General features: G+C 47.1%; 1 protein-coding gene across 1 annotated transcript in view; it reads left to right on the top strand.

Annotated features, from left to right (window-relative positions):
* The window catches only part of OTUB2 (OTU domain, ubiquitin aldehyde binding 2), a 30,374-nt gene that overhangs the window by 2,661 nt on the left and 3,596 nt on the right, over positions 1-24,117 (top strand). The window contains exons 2-3 of the mRNA XM_006879205.1: positions 20,077-20,172; positions 21,753-21,871. Coding sequence (XP_006879267.1) covers positions 20,077-20,172; positions 21,753-21,871 — 215 coding nt within the window. The remainder of the gene's footprint in view (positions 1-20,076; positions 20,173-21,752; positions 21,872-24,117) is intronic.

Below are 24,117 nucleotides of genomic sequence, written 5' to 3'. Positions count from 1 at the left end.
CGTCCAAGCTGTGTTCTTTTCAGTTACTTGCTATACATCTGGAAGTTGGATACTGAATAAGGATGATAGAAAACCTAATGCCTTTGAGCTGTGGTGTGGGGAAATATACTGAATATCCCATGGACTGTGAAAAAGAACAAACCTCTGTGTCTTAGAGGAAATGCAGCCAGGGTGCTTATTGGAGGCAAGGATGGTAAAACTTTACGTCATGTGCTTTGCACATGTTGATAGGGGGGTATCAGTCCTTAGAAAATGACATCATCAAAGGCACAAGGGTCATCAAAAGAGAGGAAGATCCGTCACAAGACAGACTGACACAGCGACTGTCACAGTGGGTATACCGGAGACGATGTGAATGGCACAGGACAGGGTGCAGATCTGCTGTTCGTGAGGTCACTGTGGATCGGGGTCACCTAAACGGCTCCATGGTGGGCTAGGCACCAGTCCTGCCCTCGCAGAACTAATTGGTGGAACAGAGATGGACACAGCAAACCCTGACCTGGGATCATGGCCTGGGAGCCCAGAGTAAGGGCTTTGTGAGCACAAAAGGAGGCCAGTGGGCTCTGAGGGAATTGGGAAGAAATGGAGAAGGCTTCACAGAGGAGGTCTTTTGAACCGGGTCTTAAAGAATGTTTGTAGGAGTGTTTATAGGGGCTTGGGGAAGACTACACCCCAGGTCAGGGGCCAGTGTGCTTCAGGACCTGGAAACATGTCACAGGTGGGGTGCTCTCACAAAGACAAGTGGCCTGTGGGAATGCTGCAGACGAAGGGAAGAAGAATCTAGCAAAATAGGTGGTGTTAAAATTTGCTGCATTGTGGAGTCAGGTCAGGATACAGTGACAGATGGTTGACTTGGGAGAGCTCTCTGCCAACAGGTAGATGTGGGCTTGGCGGGGGCCCTGGGGAGTCAAAAAGGGACTCATCTATCTCTTCACTCGTTCTCTCGGTATACAAACATCTGTGTATCACACACAGGAAAGCCCCATCCTCGTGAGCTGGCATTCTCATAGGGAGAGACAGCACGCGTGTAATCATGGTCCCTAGAAAAGTCGAACAAGGTAAGGGGGTAGGATGGTGAAGGGAAGGCCTCTCTGAGGCCTGCAAAGGGTCAGAGAAGCAGTCCAGCAGAATAGCAGTGTGTGCAAAGGCACTGGGGTAGGAATGAGTCTGTCTTGTTGCAGGAACAAAAAGCAGACTGTTGTGCCTAGAGCTCAGGATAGGGAGGGGTCCAGGGTCAAATAGCTGAGTGAAGGGAGCTCCTGGAAGGTATTAAGGAAGGGCCTGCCTGGTTGGTGTGAAGCTGCGGATGCCTGGAGGCTACTTGGACAGGCGTTGTCACATCCACCCTGGAGGGAGAGGATGGCAACCCAGGCAGACCCAGTCATGAATTGTACTCGTCGGTTGCAGGGATCTTTTGGGAGAGGCAGAGGGGAGCAACCAAACCTCCTGCTGTTGAACCTGTTTGTGGGGTTTTTTACATTTTATTATTTTTTGTGTGTGTACTCTCGGCAGCATCAGGATGGATGGTGAAGAGATTGAGATTGTACACAGCTTTAGTTTGCTTGGCTCCACAGTCAACACTCTTGGCACCAGTAGCCAGGAAATTAAAAGGTGCATGGCCATGGAAAGTCTGCTGTTAGGGACCTCTGCAAAGTACTGAAAAGCAATGATGTCTCTCTGGAGACTAAGGTGCATTTGATACAGGCCATGGTCTTCACAATCACTTGTTATGCATCAGAGAGTTGGACAATGACCAGGGAGGATAGAAGGAGAATTGATGCCTTTGAGCTGTGGTGCTGGAGAAGAGTATTGAGAATACCATGGACTGCTAGGAAAACAAACAGATTTGTCCTGGAAAGGGTTAAACTGGGTGGCTCCTTGGAGGCAAGGATTCTGAGGCTCCATCTAATATACTTTGGACATGCTGTGAGGAGGGACCAGTCCTTGGAGAAGGACATCATGCTTGGGAGGGTGGAGGGACAGTGCAGGAGGGGAAGGCCCTCTATGAGGTGGATTGATTCAGTGACTGGGATAATTGGGATGGGAGTGTCAGAGACAGTGCGATTGGCACAGGACAGAGCAGAGTTTAGGGCTGTTGTACATATGGTCGCTATGAGTCGCAAGCGACTCGACGGCACATAAACAACAACTATCTATAACTATAAAGTGGGTCTGACTGGTACAGGAGATTACCCCTCCTTCTCCAGCATCTGGTAGATTTGAACCGCGTGCCTCTGGAATCGCAGTGCAGCTTCTTGCCACTAGACCACCAGAGCTCCTGACCCTGTTTTGATTCATATCCACCCTCCATCAGGTTTCCTAAAGTACGCGGTTTGAATCCAGCAGCTGCGCTGTGGAAGTAGGATGGGCAGTCTCCTCCTGTGTGATTTATTGCCTCTGAAAACCTGCTGGAAGTCTGCTGTGGGTCAGTGCTGATTCAGTGGCACACAACGACGTTGGGTTTCTGAGGTTTTATGGAAGGAGACTGCATATCCGTCTCCCTTAGAAGGATGAGTAGGTTTGAACTGCCGACCTTCTTAGCAGCCTGAGATGGTGTTCACTATAGCAACAGGGCCCTGCGAGGAGAACATGGAAGCTGTTAAACCAGTTCCTTTGGAGTGCACTCAGCTTGTGGTGACACCCTGTGTGTCAGAGGTGAACAGTGCTCCGTCTCCACACAGTCTGCAATGACTGATTCTTTGGAAGTAGGCTTGCCAGGTCTTTCTTCCGAGGTACCCTCTGGATGTGGTGGCATCACTTGGGGGGGAGGAATTCAGGGATTGCTGACTGCATCATGAGACACAGAGGAGATGACACTATAGTCACAATTTATAAAATTTCTATACAGTATTTTAGCAGAATTTTTTTTAATTTTTAAAAATGTTATTATTAATTCTTGTGCGTGTACCGTCAAATCGGATCTGACTGGTACAGGAGGAGATTGCCCCTCCTCCTTCAGCAGAGCATCTGGTGGACTTGAACCATGCGCCTCTGGGATTGCAGTGCAGCTTCTTAATTTTAGCAGAATTTTATTGTGGTTTTTTTTAGCTTTTTTAAAAATTTTATATTAGTTTACTTACAAAGTTAGTATGCATTGTTTTTCACAATTTAATCGTGTGTGTGTGTGTGTGTGTGTGTGTGTGTGTGTGTGTGTGTGTGTGCATGTACCATCAAATCAGATCTGACTGGTACAGGAGGAGATTGTCCCTCCTTCCCTGGCAGAGCATCTGGTGGGTTCGAACCTTGAGCCTCTGGGATTGTAGTTGCAGTTCCTTGCCACTAGGCCACCAGAGCTCCCCTAATTTAATCATTTTTGTAAAACTATCCCTGTAGTTAGTTAAGGTCTTTTCAATCACTTGCTGTGCATCAGAGAGCTGGACAGTGAACAAGGCTGATAGAAGAATTGATGCCTTTGAGCTGTTGTGTTGGAGAAAGCACTGAATTTCCCATGGATTGCTAAAAGAACGGACAGATATGTCCTGGAGAAGGTGCAGCCAGAGTGCTCCTTGGAGGCAGAGATGATGCCGCTTCATCTCGCCTACTTTGGGCATGTCGGCAGGAGAGGTTGTTCCTTGGAGAGGGATGTCATTTTTGGAAAGGTGGAGGGATGGTGAAAGAGAGGAAGGACTTCGGCGAGGAGAACTGACACAGTGACTGCATCAGTAGAAGCTGGAGTATGCCAGAGATTAGGGAGTGTTTAGGTCAGTTCAGAGTGTCACCCTGAGTCGTATTCATCTTGACTGCACCTTATAACAACAACAGTTATTAATACTCAACAAAAGCATTTTTTGTAAGTCTGCCTTACATCTACTGATAAACTTACAAGGATGTGACTGTTTGCCAACTCACTTTTAAACTTTCTTATGCCCTGGGGCAGCCTACTGGTAAAAGTGCTGCCAACCGCAAGGCAGGTGGTTTGAATCCACCAGCTGTTCTTCAGGAGAAAAAGGGCAGACTCTTCTGTGATTTACAACCTCTGAAAACCTAGAGAATCAGCTGTGTGTGGGTTCTGACTCAAAGGCAATGAGAGAGAGAGAGATGTCCTGGATCGGCAGGGTCCTTATGACCCAATCACAGTGGAGCTTCGAATCACGTGCTTTTGCCTGCATGTGCTGCCTTATTTTTTTAGTTGCTGATTTTGCCATCTTTTCTGTTTCTGTTATTTTACCTCCAGTATTGTGGGATATAACATTTGTGAACCTATAACAATAAATTGTAGGGGAATGAGACGATGAAGTATTAATTAAAAGAAGGAAAACTTATGCTAATAATGTAAGGCCGGGAGTTCATATCTACGGGCCACACATCTGGAGAAAGATGGGCAAGCTCCTCTCGTGCGATGTCCAGTCTCCAAAAACCTGCTGGAAGGTCAGCTGTGAGTCCCTTGCAACTCGACAGTACATAACAACAACAACAACCACAATATTGTAACTCGGATTTTATAAAGCGATTTTTTTTAAATTTTTTTATTTTATTATTTGTGTGTACTGTCAAATCAGATCTGACTGGTACAGGAGGAGATTGTCCCTCCTTCCCTGGCAGAGCATCTGGTGGATTCAAACTGTGTGCTTTGGGATTGCAGTGCAGCTTCTTGCCACTAGGCCACCAGAGCTCCCCTGTAAAGCAATTTTGTTGTTAGTATTCACTTAATCTAAGTAATAGGACATTTATACCTTTTACAACTATATTGAACACATATTATACAAACTGATACTTAATGTTAGCAGTGAACTCCGGTGGCATGGTCCGGAGCAGGCTGGTCCGCTAACTCAAGGGCCTGGTGTCTCTTGGTTTGAATCCACCAGCCACTCTGAGAGACAGATGGGCGGTGTGTAGACTCTTCCCATTGGGATTTACAGCCTCCGCAGTGTGAGGAGGTCACTACGAGTGGGACTGACTAGGAGGTTGTGAGTTTTGAGTTTTTCCTTTCTGAAGGATTCTGTAATGGAGCAGTGGGTTAAATGCTTGACTCCTAACTGAAAAGGCAGTCAGTGGTTCAAATCCACCGTCTGCTCCCTGGGAGAAGGATAAGGAAGTCCGCTTCCTGGGGAGATACAGCCTTAGAAGCCCTAAGTGACAGTCCTGCCCCGCCTGTCCTACAGGCTGTAGGAGTTGGAATCCACCCAGTAGCAGTGGGTTTGGTTAGTTGATCCGGCTGCTGTATCATCTGGTAACGAAAGGAGACCCATGGAGAGCGGGCAGTTAAGAGTTTCTGCACTGGGTGACACCAGTGACACTGTCGGCATGAACTAGATCCACCAGTTTGTCAGTTAGGAGCTGAACACTGCCCCACCAGGCAGCCTAAGAGGACAGCTCACTTCTGCCAAGCCCACCGCCCAGTGACCCTCCGTCTGGTTTGCCATACTGTCCAGGAGCGGAGTGTTTTGTGAATCTCCTGTAAAGCAGCTGGTAGGTTCGAACCACTCCATCGCCCGGGCTCCAGTTTTTGTTGGTAGGTGCCATCGAGTCGAGAGTATGACTCCCAGTGACCCTGTGAACTGCCAACCTACACCCTGCCCTCTCCTGTGCCATCCTCCTCATCTCTGAGACACCAGAGCCCATTGCTGCGGTCACTGTGTCCGTCCATCTCGTAGGGGGGCTTCCTCGCCTTCACTGACCCTCCGTCTTTCCAATGATGTCCTTTTCCGTGGCATAGCCTTGCCTAGCTACCGGTCCACAGTATGAAAGTTGAAGCTTAGCCATCTTTGCCTCGAAGGAGCGCTCCTCTTGGCATTCCATAGTACATTGTTGTTGTTGTTGTTGTTAGGTGCCATCGAGTTGAGTTCGACTCAGAGCAACCCTGTGAACAAAAAAGCTGAACCCTGTTCTGTCCTGCGCCATCCTCACACTTCCTGACACACAGAGCCCATTGCAGCAGTCACCATGTCAATCCACCTGGTTGAGGGTCTTCCTCTCCTTCACTGACCCTCCACTCTTTCCAGCATCATGTCCTTCTCCAAGGAATAGCCCTTCCTACCAACATGACCGAAGTATATGAGGTGAAGCCTCATCATTCTTGCTTCCAAAGAGCATCTGGCTGTACTCTGTCCAAGACATACCTACCTGTTTGTTCTCTTGACCGTCCATGGGATGTTAAGTGCTCTCTTCTCCAACGCTACAGCTCAAAGGCATCAGTTCTTTTCCTGTCATCCTTATTGTCCAGCTCTCAGATGCTTAGCTAATAATTGGAAAGACCATAGTCTGAATCAGATGTCCCTTAGTCCTCAAACTGACATCATTGCTCCTCAATTTGGATAGGTCCCTAGCTGCAGATTTTCCTAGCACAATGTGTCTCCTTATTTTCTGACTGCTTGTTCCAAGGGTCTTAATTGTGAATCCAAACAAGATGAAACTATTAACAGGTTTTTTTTTAAATCAATTTATTTTTCATTTCTATGAACATCTACAGAGATTTTGGAATTCCATTCATTCATTGTTGCACTTTTCTCCCCCCGCCCCCCGTTTGCTCCTTTCCTTGAAAAGCAAAAGAAAAACTCATTCATGGGTACACAATCCCCCCCGCACACCCCCCAACCCCACCCCAAATATAATCCACTCTGCAACCCTCAGTTTTAATCTCCTCTCCATACCTGTGGGACATTGGAGTATGTTAACTGAGGGATGTTGGTCAGTCACAGGAGTGACATGGTTGCTGGAGGCTGGAGCACTGGGGAGAGATTGGAGGGCTGTCAACAAAGAGATCTGAGGGTCACTTGGGACGTGGTGTCAAGAGTCTAGATATCACATGATGCAACAGGTCCTAACTGTTTTCTTAGCTAAGGAGCAGAGATCCAGATACTTGGCATTGGGCACGTCAACTGTCAGGCATTGACCTCTCCAAAGTACTGAAGAACAGTGATGTCAGTTTGAATACTAAAGTGTACCTGATCCAGGCCATGATCTTCTCAGTCACCTTCTATGGCTCTGAGAGCTGGACAGTTAATAAGGATGACAGATGATGCCTTTGAGCTGTGGTGCTGGATAAGAGTACTGAACATCCCATGGGCTGCCAAAGGAACAAAGAGAAATGTCTTGAGAAAAGTGTAGCCAGCATGACCCTTGGAGGCGAGGATGGCCAAGCTTCATGGTGCTAGGAGAGGTTATCTCTTGGAGAGAGCCATCGTGCTGGGAAAGGAGGAAGGGCAGTGAAGGAGACGAAGACCCTCAATGAGATGGATTGACAGTAATTGCAGCAGTGGGTTCAAGTGTCAGCAGTTGTGAGGAGGGCAGGGTTCAGATCTGTTGTTTATAGGGTTGCTATATGAGTTGTCCTTGACTCGGCCACACCTAAGAACAAGGAGCATAGAAGGGTCTTGTGGTCGGCTGATGCCCAGTGCTGTCTGTCCACATTCTAACCACTGGGACGTGTGAGCATGTTTCTGTAGATTGCTGACTTCTCTAGCACTGCTATACCAGCAGTTCCCCAAGCGGGTAGCTTCAACAAGCTGAAATGTACCTTGTCAGTTGAGGTCAGAAGAGCTCCCTCAGGAAGCTGACCTTTGAGGAAAGTTTCCCTATCCTGGGGCAAAGGCTCCTCAACTTCAGTTCCTCTGTCTCTTGGATAATCTTGGTGTGGCATGGAATCTGTCTTCTTCCATGTTGGCTTTTTTGCATCATCTATTCTTGTACAAAAGAGACCTGATGGTGTAGTAGATGAAACACTGGACTGCTGTCCTCATGGTTGTCAGTCTGAACCTGCTATTCACTCTGAGGGGAAAAGATGAGGAATTTCCTCCTGTAAAGATTTGCAGCCTTGGAAACGTTGGAGGGCCAGCTGAGTCTGTTCTGACTCTGAAGCAACGAGGGGTTTGTTCTTTTTTTTTCACATGAATACTGCAGTGTTATTATACCTAAGAAAACCATTCTCAAATGAAATGATAACCACAGGCAGAGAGGTTTGGATTTATAATACATACTTGGGGGCTGGGGCCACGGTTGAACCCACAACAGTGGCCACTGGGGCTTTGTGCTGTGATTAAGCTAAGCCTCTTAGAGTGAAGAGGGCACCTCAGATTATCCAGGTGGGTATTATGCAGGTGGGTATTAGCCAGGTGGTCCTCCAGTGTGCTAGAGGAGGGCAGATCCAAACTCTGAGCTGTTCCTATTCTGGGACGGGTGCCACAGAGAACTCCCCAGAAGTTCCCTCCTGGGGTCACACATGAGCCTTGTAGATGAGTCTGCATCTTCCGGCTGTATTTGTCTCCTTGAGGGGCATACCTGGAGACACTCTTGTAGTTCGCATTCTTGGGTTCACATGGGTGGGGTGCAGCTGCTGTAGGCTGTGGGGCGTAGGTCCTCTGTCCCTCTGGTTCTGGAAGCCTCTCTCTGGTCTTGCCTGGAGGTGTCTGTCCAGAAGCGTTCGGGGCTTTGGAGGCCGTGACCAGTCCACCTGGGCCGATGAACTGGTGTTTATGTGGAGGGCTGGAGCCACCCCACTCTCAGGCTGGCTGGGAAGTCTTCAGCTCTGTGGCCGGCTTTGCCTGGGCCGCACACATGATTTAAATTCGCTGCTAAATGAAAAGTTGACCTCATCCGGTAGCAACCTTGAGGAGAGACCTCGGAATCTGTAAAATGGACTTAAAATTTAAAAACTTGTTGTGGTGGAGTGGGAACCGACACGGAGGAGGTTGTCTTGCTGCCGCAGAGCTGCTGTTGGACTTTAACCAGCAGGAAAGTGAACAGCACACCTTGTCCCTGGTGTGGACAGCTGTGTACTGTCATGGGGTCACCATGAGCCCCAATCAACTTCATGGTCGTGGGTTTGGTTTGAGGGGCCAGGGAAAGGGGAGGTGAGATGACATGTGGAGAGAGTCTATGGAGATGAAACAAGAGTAACTGGGGGTTGGAGACTGGGGTGCTGATGAGTTGGAGCAGACCCTTAGCAGGGAGCCCCGTTATTTCACATGTCTGAGGGACCAATATGGGAACACTCGCCAGGCTCCTTTGCCAGAACTGTAGGGGATGGGGGGAAAGACAGTGAGGAGAAGCCTCTTTTCCTGACCCTGAAGTAAGTTCACGTCCGAGCAGAGGTGCTGGCCCCTGACTTAACTCCATTAATATCTGTTTACAACCAGCAATTAAAGGGCTGCATTCCTTTTCAGATTACGAACCTATTAGCTGAGCCAAGCCAGGTCGTCACAGCCTTGATGTTCCCTGGTTGGGACATCCTGGAATATTTCAGCCATGGTTTGGAAAACTGAACAAAACATGCATTAGAGTCAGTGGAGGCCACACCCAGAGCACCATCCCAGGTTTATGGGTCAGTAATTAGGGCTACGCTTGGGTTCTCCTTGGAGCTTGAGGCTCACGTTTTGCCCAGGGGCGTGGCAAAGGCCAGGCTAGCGTGTGCAGTGATCGGCATAGCTGCCTCGGCTCATTCTGATGGTGGCCCGGGCGAGGACCTATGTCACAAAGGTAGAAACCCACTTGTCCTGGGGTGCCCTGAGAAATACCTGAGAACACCAGGGGGCGCTGGAGCAAACCTAAAACCAAACTGACAGGTGTCTGCAGAACTGCTCATATGATTACCTGGGTTGACGTCTGTACAGGGGTAGATTGCCTCTTTCTCTGGCTGGTTCGTACAGCTGTCCTTTTGGTTAAGAGCCAAGCACTTTAACCAGAGTCCTGGGAGCTAATCCAAACATCTGGCATTGGGATGGGAGAGGCTGAGCCTCAGCCATTTGTAAGGAAGGGTAGATCTTCCATAGAATCTGAGTGGAGGGCCACGCGGAGAGGACCTCATATCTAAAGTATAGGTTATTGCTGTGCCTTCTAGGAGCCACCCACCCAGAGCTGCCCCTCCCCCCAGGCTGGTTTTTCTGTGGCGGTAAATTGCACAGGAGAAGATTCCACATCTTTCTCCTTCAGAGCTCCTGGTGGCTTTGAACAGCATATCTTTGGGTTGACAGCACAACTCCTTAGCATTAAGGCATCAGAGCTCGCTGTGTGTAGGGAACTTTAAGACTGCATGTGTACATAACACAATATGTTATGTAAAAGGCTCACTGCTGGCACTATGGTTGAGACATTCAGCCACTATCGTGGTCTGAACCTACCAGGCACTTGGCAGGAGAAATGAGTTATACGTGAGGCAGAATTGAATCCATGGTAACCAGTGACCCTCACCGTCACCTGTGGGTGATGAGGGGCCCAGGAATGGGGAAGGGAGTGGGCACAAAGGAACAGACTTGCAAAAAGTGTTTGGCAGAGGCTGAGATGACAGGGTGCTGTGTGACCCAGAGTGAGGACCTCAGGTTAGTCATGGGGAGGCCCCCAAGCAGCTAACTCATATTTTACCTTTAAATAAAGTGATTTAAAAGCCTTTAATCCCAGAACACATGATTGTTTGAAATGAACACATGATTGTTTCACATATTTATGTGAAAGCTATACTTGGGCCAGGAAGCAGTCCTCAGAACAGAGCAGAGAAACACTGCATAGTTCAAAATCAAGAAAGGAGTGCATCAGGGATGCATCCTATCTCCATATCTTTTCAATCTATATGCAGAACAGATCATTCAGGAAGCAGGGTTTTATGAAGAGGAGTGCAGCATCAGGATTAGAGAGAGACTCATTAACAACCTATGCTATACAGAGGATACAACCTTGCTTACTAAAACTGAAGAAGACCTGAAGCACTTGCTGCAGAAGGTCAAGGACTGTAGTCTTCAATATGGATTGAAGCTCAAAATCAAGAAGATTCTCACCACTGGGCCAATTGGCAGCATCATAATAGATGGAGAAGAGATTGATGTTGTTAACAATTCCAGCTTGCTTGGCTCCACAATCAACACTCTTAACACCAGCAATCAGGAAATCAAAAGACCAATTGCATTGGGAAATTTTGTTGTCAGGGACCTTTCCAGAGTGCTGAAGAGCAATGATGTCAGTCTAGAGACTAAGGTGCTCCTGATCCAGGCCATAATCGTTGCAATTACTTGCTATGCATCAGAAAGCTGGACGATGACTAAAGATGACAAAAGAATTGATGTTTTCAAATTGTGATGCTGGAGAAGAGTCTTGAACATACCATGGACTGCCAAGAAAACAAGTCTGTCTTGGAGAGGGTGAAACCCAGTTTGTCCTTGGAGGCTAGGATTGTGAAGTTCCATCTCACATAGTTTGGGCATGTGGCCAAGAGAGACCAGTCCTTGGAGAAGGACATAATACTTGGAAGGATGGAGGGACGGCACAGGAGAGGGAGACCCTGGATGAGATGGAGTGATACAATGATTGGGGCAATGGGAGTTTGTGTTTTGGAATTAATGAGACAGGCTCAGGACAGGACAGGACAGGCTTCAGAGCTGCTGTACGTAGGGTCGCTATGGGTCTCAGGCCACTCGATGGCACATAACAACAACAATATAAATATGTTTAAATGGGAAGTTTATATCACTATGAAGGGAGTTCTGGTGGCCTAGTGTTAAGGGATTGTGCTGCCAACATAAAGGTACATGGTTTGAGGCCACTAGTTCCTTGCAGAGAGATGGGCAATCTCTTCCCGTGTGATTTACTACCTCTGAAAACCTGCTGGAGGGTCACCTATGAGTAGGTTCCAACTAGACAGTACATAATAACAACATACTGCTCTGGGGGATACAAAATTTAGAAAAGGCTCATTGGTGGAACTATGGTTAACACATTCAGCTGCTAATCCAAAGATCAGCAGTTCAAACCCAGCAGATACTATGAAACATTTCACATCCACAAAGATTTACGGCCTCAAAACCCCCTGGGGCAGCTCTCTTGTGTGTGTGTGTGTGGGGGGGGGTTGCTACAAGTCAGAAGCTACTCAAAGGCAGTGGAGTTTTTAATTCACCTTTACATGCAGGCACATGGCAGAGATTTTGTAGGTTTCTTTCTGGACCACCATAATAACGTGGATATCGTGATACAATAGGTCCCACAATATCTCCACTCCCCCTTCCATCTAGTCAGTTCCATAGGGGCCTGCTGTCAGGTCCCCAGGCTGAAATCTCAGTGGGATGGAACTGTCCATCTACATCCTGTGGAATTCAAACCACCACATTGTGGGCTGTGCCCCCAGAATGCCTGTAGTCAGTTAAAGGAGTGCAAAGTCAGTTAAGGTGGGTGCAATGCTTTACGTGTTAACTGAAACTTTCACAGCCGAATCCACCACCAGCTTCAAGGGAGAATGATGTCGAGCCATTTCCTCCTGTAAAGACTCACCTCGAAACCCACTGGAGTGTTGTCGTGGGCTTTGACTAAAAACAGCAGTGGCCTTTGAGTCGTCTGTTAAATAGTGCAGAGATCGTTCCAAAGTTCCCACATTCTGTTGGATCACCTCTTTGGGGACTGGTCACAAATACGCTTCTCTTCCAGTCAGCTGCGCGGTAGCTGTCTCCCAAAATTCTCACTAGCGTAGGCTGGTGAGTGTACCCAGGGCTGCATGTGTGTGTGTAAACTTATCAACTGATACTCAGACAATTCCTACGGCCTTATTTTTTTGCCAGCCCTTTCCTTGCAGCTTCAGTTTCTTCCGTCGTCATCACTGGCTCCTGATTGTGTACCACTTTCTGAAATGGTTCAGTGTAGCCCAGTTCCTTTTGGAACAGGGGTTCTGTGTATTGCTTCCATCTTCTTTTGATGCTTCCTGCATCTTTCAATTCCCCCCACCACGCCCCCCACCCGGCCAAAGAATCCTTCAGTACTGCCACGCGACGCTTGGATTTGTTTCTCAGTTCTTTTAGCTTGAGAAATGGCAAGTGCATGCTTTGTTTATTTTCTAGCTCTGTCTCTTTGCACATTGCATTACAGTACTCCGCTTTGTCTTCTCACTCAGCCCTTTGGAACTTCATCTCTTTTACTTCAGCATCCCTTCCCTTTATTTTGGCTTGTCTGTTCTCGAGCAATTTACAAAACCAGATAGAATAGTCCATTGAGAGGGGGCTGATGGAAATTCAAGATGGATTCAGTAGAGACCAGGGGAGATGTCATTGCTTCAGGAGAGATGTCATTGCTGATGTCAGATGGATCTTGGCTGAAAGCTGAGAATACTTAAGAGATGTTTACTTGTGTATTTTTGATTAAGCAAAGGCATTTGACTGTGTGGATCACAGCCATATGGCTAAATAATATTAAGAATGGGGATTCCAGAACACTTAATTATGCGCGTGTGAAATCTATACCTAAAATAAGAAGCTGATATCCGAGCAGAACAAAGGTTTAAAATCAGGAAAGGTGTGCATTGGGGTTGCTTCCTTTCCCCATGCCTATGTAGACTGTATGCTGAGAAACAGAAGAACGTGGTCTCAGAACTGGAGGTTCACCAACAATCTGTATTATGCAGATGATACAACCTTGCTTATAAAGCGTGAATTGGAGTTGAAATGGTTGCAGCCTTCAATATGGACTGCGTCTCAATATCAAGGAGACAAATACCCTCACCACTGGAGTGTTAGGCAACATTGTGATAGGTGGGGAAAGGTTGTGGAGTTGACAGTGATTTCCTATTACTCGTTTCCACAGTCAACACCCACCGTAATGTTGCAGGAATTCAGCCTCGTGTCCAGCCGCTCCAGGCGAAGAATGGTGCTACAAGGTCTTTTGGTGAAGCGAGGAGGACTTTACTGTCCGCAGGGAGCGCTGACAGAGACCATAGCCTCTCAGGGCTCAGGCTCCCCCAACGCAAAATGTTCTCTCTTTGTCTTGGCTTACAAGGTAGTGGTTGGGGTCTCTCTTCTACTGACTAGTTTTTATATGCATTATGATTGTTTGGTTAAACCCTTTGAGCAAAGAAGCTTTAAGTTAGGTGTACAGGGAGAAAGGTCACAGGTAGTTAAAATTCCCTCTTCAGGTTACCGGGCAGCCAACCCTCAGCTGCTGGACCGGTTTTTCCGTTTTTTTTATATCTCCCTTACATGGTTTGAGTTGTTCGCTTTCTGCTGCTCCTCGGGTGGGGGTCGAGTTTGCTAACCAGCTTTCCTGTTTCTTGCTTAATAAGTGTCTTCTTGGGTCTGGGCCCGGGCCTGCCCTAAACGGGCTTCTTATTTTCATTTTGTTTGTATCTTGGGCCTGGGTTTGCCTCAATGACAGCAGTTAAATTAAGACTTGCTGCATTGGGAAAATCTGCCGGGAACTTCTCCAAAATGCCAAAGAACGAAGATGTCAGTTTAAGGACTAACCTGTACCTGATCCAAACCATGGTCTCTTCAGTTTCTTCCCATGTAGCTGAAAGTTGGAAAATGAATAAGGATGACAGAAGAATAGATGCCTTTGAGTTGTGGTGTTAGAGCACCGAATATCCCATGACTGTCAAAAGAACAAATCTGTCTTGGAGCAGGTGTTACCAGGGTCCTCCTTAGAGGGAAGAATGAAGAAACTTGGGCTCATATACTTTGGGCATCTTGTGAGAAGGGGTAAGTCCTTGGAAAAAGACATGCTGGAAAAGTTCTGGAAGGTCAGCAGAAGAGAGAAAGACTCTCAGCAAGCTGGATTAACATCGTGACTGTAACATTGAACAACACGCTGGATTAGTACAGTGACCGTGACTTTGAACATACGGTGACTGTGAGGTTGGTACAGTACAGGGCAAGGTTTAGATCTGTTGTCCACAGGACCTTTGAGTCACAGTCGATGTGATGATTCCTAACAGCATGAAGTGTGCTTGGAAGATTGAGGGACAATGTGGTTATAAGCCTTGAGTTTGTTAAATAGAAGAAGCACAATGCCGTGAGAGATGCTGAGTGCTTTATTTTGACTGGCTGGTAGCCTTCCGTATGTAAGTACTTTTCTCTGCAAATGTAAGGTCAATGCTTTAAGTTCCTCTGATACTCTCTGGCCCTTAAGTGCCACCATTTTTATTTTTGGCAATCCAAATGGCAGTAAATGTAGTGTGTTGCTTTTCCATTTCATATTAGAATTGTAGTAAGATAGATATAATAACATTTTGGACATTTTAAAAAAAAATTTTTTTTGTTTCTTTTTTTATTTAATAATTTTAATGAAAATTTACAGAGACTTTGGATTTCCATTCATTCATTATTGCAGTTTTCTCCCTGCCAACCTCTCCCCCCTCACCCCTTCCCCCGTACCCACTTCTTTTTGAAAAGTAAAAGAAATATTCTTTCATTGTTTTGCAACCCCTCCCCCCAGGTCCACTCCACTATGCATTTTGGACATTTTTAAAGTACCAGAAGAAAATTAATTCAGTGACATTAATAATGCATTATTTTGTAATTATCAGCACTATTTATTTCCAAACAGAAACTGTACCCCTTAAGCAATAACTCTCCATCCTTCCACCCCTGCTAAGTACCAGTCTATGATCACTCTCAGTCTATTTGTTTGTTCTAGATATTTTACAATAAGTAATATCACATGGTATTTATCCTTTGGGGGTCTGGCTTATTTCACTCAATGTGTTTTCAAGATCCATCCACGCCCAGCTTGCATCAGGGCTTCGTTTCTCTTGGCTGGGTAACATTTCATTGTGCAGAAATACCTTATGGATTTTCCTTGCCTGTTTGCACATCCCTTTATTGTGTTTCACAAACACTGGGCTTTTTTTTTACAGATTGGGAGTTTGTGGCAACCTCTTGTTGGGCAAGCCCATGAGCACCGTCCATCCCACAGCATGCTCTCACTTCAGGTCTCTGTATCACATTCTGGTCATCCTTGCAGTATTTCAGACTTTCTCCAAATGGTCTTGCACACTTAATAGACCCTGCTGTTGTTAGGTGCCGTGGAGTCTAGAACACCTCAGAGCAACCCTGTGAACAACAGGCCTGAACCCTGTGCCATGTTGTGCCAACCTTGCAGTCTTAGACACAGGTGAGCCCGTTGCCTCAGTCACTGTGTCAATCCATATGGTTGAGGGTCCTCTTCTCTTTCATGCTAACCCTCCACCCTTCCAAGCATGATGTCCCTCTCCAAGGAATAACCTCTCTTAGCAACATGCCCAATGTATGTGAGATGACGCTTCACCATCTTTGCCTCCAGGGAGCATTCTGGTGACAGCTTCTCCAAAAACCTATGTTTGGTTTGTTGGCAATCCATGGGACATTCAGCATTCTTCTCCAACACCACAACTCAAAGATAACAATAATTCTTCTGTCATTCTTGGTCATTATCCAGCTCTCAAATGCACAGCAAGACCATAGCCTGAATCAGATGCACCTTAGTCCTCAAAGTGGCATCATTGCTCCACAATAACTTGGAGAGGTGTAAACATAAATACGCAGTTGTTGTGTGCAGCCAAATACAACTATAATTCATAGCGACTGTATAAACAACAGATCTGAACCTTTCTCAGTCCTGCACTGTCCTTACAATCTCCAACATGCTTGATGTCACTGTTAGAGCCACTGTATTCATCCACTTGTTGAGGGTGGTCTTCTCTTTTGTTGACCTTCTGCCTTTGCCAGCATGATGTCCTTCTCCACTTATTGGCCCTACTGACAACATGCCCAACGTATGTGAAGAAGTTTCTCTCCTTGCCTCTAAAGAACACCCAGTTACACTTCCTCCAAAGTAGCCTTATTTACCCTTTTGGCTTCAATGGGATATTCAGTTCTCGTCACCAACACAACTCAAAGGCATCAATTCTTATCCATTCATCTTGTTCGATGTCCAACTTTCAGATGCCTAGGAAGCAATTAAAATGCCTGCCTGCCTCCACAGTGTCCAAGCAGAAGGGAGCCAGGGACCCTAACCTGATTTACTCTTTCAAAGAAAGATGAGTATCGAGTGAAAGCTTCCAGAAGCAAAACTTAGAATCCCTTCTTCACACCTGCAAGCATTTGCACACTCTGTTGTGTTCTGGAAGCACTATTCCTTCTGTTCTTTGGGACAGTTTCCATCCTTTACCATGTTGAAGCTTTCCTTGGAGAAGGTGCCCTAAATCCCCAAGTCTGGGGGAAGACAGATCTAAGCACCAGACAGGAAGAAAAGGTATAAACTGTGAGTTCAAGGATGGACTCAAGCCTGGCTTGGGAGGAGTGGGAAGGTCCAGACTTCACAGAGGAGGTTGTCTCGGGGCTGGGCTAAGCCTCAAAGCACAAATAGACTTTTCTTCTTTTAACAAGCATTTCCTCATTCCCTTCTCTGAGACACCCAAGGAAGTCAAATAATGAGCTGAAGGTCATAAATAGTATGAGAGGCAGTACTGAGCTGAGGGTCACTATATGTCTTCAGCATAAAGTCTTGATATCTTCAGATGTCCCGAGTCCTCTACAAGTTCTCCCTTTACATCTCAGCGTTCCTCCTCTGCCCCAGATGCTGGCTTTGTACCAAAGCTTCTTTCTTTGCATCAAAGAAGCTTATCACCAGACAGAAGTGTGGCATCTAGCCAATGTGGAGATGCAGTAACCCTCATCGTGTAACCTAATCCCACAACCCTGCTCTCTGCTGCTTCTGGGTGCTCCGTGACATAGTACATTATATACTGTGCTGCTAGCTGAAAGGTCAAGGATTTAAATCCATCAGTGGCTCCGGGGTGGGCAGGGGTGGGCGGGGGCAGCGGGGCGGCTCGACCATTTCTTCTTGTAAAGATTTACGACTTTGGAAGTCTGGTGAAGCCTTGCTGAGAGTCAGAGTGACTCGGTGGCAGTGGGGACTCATCAGAAACCAGACCCATTTGTCTATATAGAGAAAGGGTTTTGTCTTTCCCGCCTCAATGAGCATTCAGCCCATCCAGAGAGTGGGTTGAAATCCTTACCAGGGGGGCCATGTGGTCAGAGACATGCAATGAAAAGTGATCCGCTTCAGTCGTATGTGTCAAAACAGTGATGATAATTGCGTGGAAAAAGTCTAATTTCATCTACAAAAACCCCAGTTCGCATCAGCCTTTCAGCCACACACCTATTGCGTAGTGATGCTCCTTGGGAAATGTATAAAGGTGTAGGCGGCATGGAGACGGTCAAGTCTGACCTCTACTACCTCCACAAACCTGCCCCCATCAACAACATCTGTAGTACACAACTAGTTCAGCCACGGTCTCCACACTCCTGCATCTACTTCGACTAATTACAGCACCAAGCTTGCTGCTCTCCTGGGTCTAAAGTCTGTTGCAATGACTACACAGATCTCGTAGAACCATACTCACAGTTACGGGGTTTATTAGGGAAGTTAACAGGTAAAAATTCAAGTTCCTCATTCCAGGCAGCTGCTCAGGTGTGCCCACAGGCCCTTTGACCTTCAGCCTCAAAGAACAGTGTCACAAAGTCCCATTAGTCCCTCTGTGCTCTGGCAAGCTCGGAGGAAGGCTTCTGGCTCTGGCTCTGTGGGGCAGCAGTCCTAGGTCAGCTCGGTCTCATGTTAGTCTCTGGGTCTCTGCTGAGGCTGCTGCTCTCGTGTAGATCTTGGACTGATTGGCACAGGCTCTCTGGCCCCAAAGAATGCATGCTGCACTCTCTGCCTCCCTTTTCTTGCTGTAGTGAGACACTCAACTTTGCTGCTAAATCTGCTTGATTTAATTTGGGGGGACAGGAAAAACCAATTAATCTCATAATTGATACACACTCCATTTTCTACTTGTGATAAAAGTCGAAGTTGATGACTGGGAAAACCCTTTTAAACAATAAGCCTCAGGTAAACTTTTGGCTCCTCTAGCACAGGGCTTGCCCTCCAGGCTGGGGTCGACCAAGAGGCCGAGCTACGCTGTGCTATGAACTTTCACCAGTAGATGGCGAACCTCCTTGTCTCATCTGCTCCTTGCTTGTGAAGCCTTCTGTGGCACCTCAGGCCGTTCTAGCAGACCTTCTCCAGTGAACTAGAGCCACAGCTGTGGTGTCTTATGGAGGCCTTATCTTGCATTATGATTGTTTTCCCAGATGGTGACCCCTGTTGAGTAGGGCTACATCTTATCACCCTTCCTGCCACCATTTAATATAGTACTTGGCCCTTGCAGAATGTTGAATAAATTGCTGGAAGATTGGATGAAATATTGGAAGGATGGGTGGATGGATGGATGGATGGATGGATAGATGCATGGATGGATGGATGGATGAAGGATGGAGGGTGGATGGATGGATGGATGAAGGATGGGTGGTTGGATGGATGGATGGATAGATGCATGGATGGATGGATGGATGAAGGATGGAGGGTGGATGGATGGATGAGTGGGTGGGTGGATGGATGGGTGGACGGATAGATGAATGGATGGATGGACGGATATATGTATGAGTCAGTGGATGGATGGGTGGATGGACGGATAAGGGGATGGGTTAGATGCATGGATGGACGAGTGAACTGGTGGGTGAGTGAGTAGGTGGGTACATGAGTCAGGAAGTACAGAATAATACACCGTTCACGTTCTCTTACCAAAAATAAAATGATAGTAAAGCAAACCCATTGCTATTGAGTCGACTCTGACTGCCCTGCAGTAGAACTGTCCCATAGGGTTTCAAATATGGTAGTCTTATAAACTGTAAGCAAATTACTATACGTTTCTCCTATGAAACAAGTAATGGATTCGAACCACTGACCTTTCACCTAACAGCCAGTGGGGAGCGCTGATAGTCTAGTGGCAACAAGCTACACTGCAATCCCACTTAACAGCCAAGCACGCTGTGCACCAGAACTCTGAAGAGTCTCTAAGTTTGAAGTATTCTGTACATGGGTCAGTTTGTAGGTTCCTTGTTGCCTTAAAATGACTGTAGTGTCTCATTGGGGAACGTGGAGTGCCCGCGTGCCTTCAGGAGACTGGTTGCACCTTCAAACATGCTTTTTATGGGAAGAGCACCATTTCCTATTTTATTTAACTTGTTCGGAGTTCTGATGGCCTAGTGGTAAGTTCTTCCTCGCTTTCATGGACCCTCTACCTTTCCAAGCATGATGTCCCTTTCCAAGGAATTCGGTTCGATAGCACCTAACAACAAGTGGGTAAAGGGTTGTGCTACCAACCAAAAAGCAGGAGGTTTGAATCCATCAGCTGCTCCGTGGGGGTGAGATGGACCGTCTCCTCTCATGTGATTGTGGCCTCCGAAAGCCACAGGACAATCAGCTGTGATTCCGCTCCAACTCACCAGCTCCGACAGCCGTTCCGAGGGTATCAGGTGGGCGAAAACGCCATCGTTGCGTTCAGAATTGTCACGACTTTCCTTCTTGTTCTTTCAGAGTGAAACATCTTTCAACCTGATATCAGAGAAATGTGATATTCTATCCATCCTTCGGGATCATCCTGAAAACAGGATTTATCAGCGAAAAATCCAGGTGAGGCTTGGGTAGGGAGGGGAGGGCAGGAGCCGGAGATTGTGGGGCTCAGCTGGGGACAGAGAAGGTGCTCAGGAAAGCAACCAGGGCCTGTGGTTTGGACGGGGTTCGGGGCAGTGAAAAGACCCCTGGAGCCCCTTTGTGTTGGGTGTTTGTTCTAACAAGTATCCTTTAGTTGCAAAACCAAAGCACTCCACTTTTTTTTTTCAAATGAAAAATACTAAAATTATATGTTAATGTAGTAATGTTATTATATATTATTAATATCATTTATGTATTTATTTAAAATATATTAAAGTGCATTGTTTACCGTTGAAACTTCATTACATGTCTGTAAGGTAAATACTACCATTATCCGAAGTTCACCGTTGAAGAGACAGGACTTATGATATGCCCATGGTCATATAATTTGAGAGTGGCAGAGCTGGGATTCAAACCCATGCAGTCAGATCTCATAGCCACATTTGTAATCACTAATTTACTTGTAAAAGCCATTCTAGGTGAACAAAGGAAAAGGGGAGGTTGCTGGAAGGCAGCAGGGCAGCAGGAAGGACGAGGGCACTGTCAGGAGCCGGCCACCCTCTCCAGATCTCGGGGCAGCACCATCTGCAGCTTTCTCTGGGGAATCAGCCAACACTCTGACTTCCTGCAGAACAGACTTCCTCTGTCCCAGAGCAGAGCCTGCCCCAGTACCTGCAGGGGTTTCCTCCCAGAGGCAGAGTACAGTGGCTGTGGGTCCTGTGGGAGGGTCTGTGGGGAGAGGACTGGGGCACCATGCCATCCAGACTCAGCCACAGGGAGCACTTCTGGAGAAGGAGCAAAGGCTTCTCCCTCCCCTGTCGGACACGCCATTCCTGGGCGAGGGGGCCAGGGCCTCCAGCAGCGCCTCGTCCTCTGTGGGCCGTGTCTGGCTCAGAGCCTTCTGACTGCTGGGCCAAGAACACGAGTCTCCTGACCCCTTGAAAACCATTGTCCACCTCCAGACCTTGAGTGTGGCTCAGAGAGGTTGGACAGTTACACTTCCAAACCCCGAGTGAGAGAGGTCGGAAAGCTAGAGGCAGGACAGACAGAGTGAGGGATGGCGTGGGGAGGACTCTTTGGAGAAGTGTTTGCAGGACGGGGCAGCCTGTGAGGTACACCTTCAGAGGCCCTTCCGGCTGCCTCAAGAGCCTTCCCACCACTGCCCTAGCCACCCCGAGCCCCTCCACACCCCACCCAACACCTGTACACGCATACCACCTGCCATTCCTGCCAACTCCTCTTGGTATCACTTCCTCCAGGAAGCCTTCTTGGATTTCTGACATCTAGTGGAGATGCCCCATAGTCCTGGATCTCAGTCCGAAGCTTCCTTGGTCCCCTTGTTTTTTGTCCAGCGTCCCTGCAGACCACAGGTTGCGTAAGGGCAGAGCCCTGGACTCTCGCTCACAGTTACTTCTAGGGGAGTGGCACATAGGATGAGCCCACCTGTGCTTCTGTGCGGAATGAATGTGTGCGAGGGAAGGAGGACTGGAGGCTAGCCTGGGCAGGTGGGGCCTGATGCCACCTGTCTGGAGGTCCACATTGCCCCCTCTCTCCGACAGGAACTCAGCAAAAGATTCACCGCCATCCGGAAGACCAAGGGGGATGGGAACTGCTTCTACCGGGCCTTGGGCTACTCCTACCTGGAATCTCTGCTGGGGAAGAGCCGAGAAATCCTCAGGTGAGCAGGCTCGAGGCTCCAGGGGGCCTCCTGGCGGCTCTGCCCCGTTTCCCTGAGGGTCCATCCTCTGCTAGGGTGCCTCCTCCGGGAGTGAGCTGGAGGGCTTCCTGGCAGATGTGTCTGGTGTGGGGCTGGCCAGCTGCGCGCTGTGGTTGAAATGGGGTGTCGGTGTTCACTCCCTAGAGGGAAGACCCCTCAAGGTTCATGTTTACGGAGACCAAAAACCTGACCCAGAGACAGATTAAAAGACACAGCTTGTTAACAGAAGTCAACTCGCAGATGGGGAGAAGCAGCAGGCCGGACTGGAAGTGGTTCCACTGAGGGTGGAGAAGTCACTCTCTATACTTTCAAAACCCCAGATGGATGATTAGGTTAAAAATGACATACACTGACAGAAAATAACATCACACAATGCTTAGTCCAAAGGAACAACTATTACGTAAATCTTGACATCTAGTTCTGCAAGGTTGGCTGAAAACAATAAGGGAAGGATCCGTTTGCCCTATTGTTGTTGATATGTGCCATCGAGTCACCTGTGATTCACAGTGACCCTACAGACAGCAGCTCTGAGCCAATCTCACTATCTCTGATACACCCACCCTCATTACCCCAGTTACAATGCCAATTCATCTCATTTGGGGTCTTCCTCTCCTGCACTGTCCCTCCACCGTTCCAAGCATGATATCCTCCTCCAAGGACTGATCTCACCTGGTCATGTGCCCAAAGTATTTTAGATGGCGCTTCAAAATCTTTGCCTCCAAGGAGAAACTTTGTTTCACCCTCTCCAAGAGAGACCTATTTGTTTTCTTGGTGGTCCATGATATGTTCAATATTCTTCTCCAGCACAACTCAAAGGCATCGATTCTTCTTCTGTCACCTTAGTCATTGTCCAGCTCTCTGGTGTCTTAGCAGGTGATTGCGAAGATTGTGGCGTGGATCAGGCACACCTTAGTCCCTAGACTGATATCATTACTCTTTAACACTTTGGAGAGGTCCCAGTGCAATTTGTCTTTTGATTTCCTGACTGCTGGTGGCAAGAGTATTGATTGTAGAGCAGAATAAGCTGTAATTGTTAACAACCTCAATCTCTTCTCCATCTACCATGGTGCTGCCTAATTGGCCCAGTAGTGAGAATCTTTGTCTTGTTGATGTTGAGTTTCAATTCATATGAAGACTATAGTTCTAGACCTTCTGCAGCAAATGCTTCAATTCCTCCTCAGTTTCAGAAAGTAAAGTTTGTGTCATCTGCATAACACAGGTTGTTGATGAGTCTTCCTCCAATCCTGATGCCACATTCCTTCTTGTTCCTCATATAAATTAAAAAGGTGTGAAGACCGTACACATCCTTGGCACACTCCTGTCCCAGTTTTGAACCATGCAGTGTGTCCTTGATCTGTTCTGACTACTGCTTCCTGGTCCGAGTATAGGTTTCACATGAGCACAATAAATTTCTGGGACCCCCATTCTTCTTAGGGTTAGCCACAATTTGTTGTGATCCACACAGTCAAATGCCTTTACATAGTCAGTGATACATAAATAAACATTTCTCTAGTACTCTTAGCTTTCAGCCAAGATCCATCTGACATGGGCAATAATGTCTCTGGTGCCACGGGCTCTTCTAAACCCAGTTTATATTTCTGGTAGTTCTCTGTCGAGGAACTGTTCTAATCATTTTTGAATAATCTTCAGCAGGAATTTGCTTGCATGTAATATTAATCATATTGTCTGATAATTTCCACACTCTGTCAGGTCACCTTTTTTAGAATGAGAATATGGATCTCTTTCAGTTAATTGGCCAGGCAGTTGTCCTTCAGATTTCTTGACACAACCCAGTGAGCACTTAAATGCACACTATACACATGAATTTCACCTGATGATATGCACAGGAATCAGATCAATTACCTCTGTGGACAGACTCATTTGGAGAAGCTCAATATCAGCTGTGAAAACTAAGCCAGGTGCTAATTGTGGAACAGACCAACTACTACTCATATGCAAGTTCAAATTAAAGCTAAAGAAGGTTAAATCAAATCCACAGGAACCAAAATTTGACCTTGAGCCCATCCCACCTGAATTTAAAAACCACGTCAGGATCAGATGTAAAGCCTTGAACATCAATGAACAAAACTAGATGAGCTATGGGAGGATACGAAGAATATCATCCACGAAGAATGCAAAAGGCATTACAAAGACAGGAGAAAGAAAAGACCGAGGTGGATGTCAAAAGACTCCAAACGTTGCAGGAG

This window comes from Elephantulus edwardii, unplaced genomic scaffold, assembly GCF_000299155.1.
Source record: "Elephantulus edwardii isolate Elephantulus edwardi_28Jun2011 unplaced genomic scaffold, EleEdw1.0 scaffold00002, whole genome shotgun sequence".
NCBI classification, from domain to species: Eukaryota; Metazoa; Chordata; class Mammalia; order Macroscelidea; family Macroscelididae; genus Elephantulus; species Elephantulus edwardii.
Note: the sequence above shows the minus strand (reverse complement) of the source record. Positions and strands in the feature narration are given on the sequence as shown.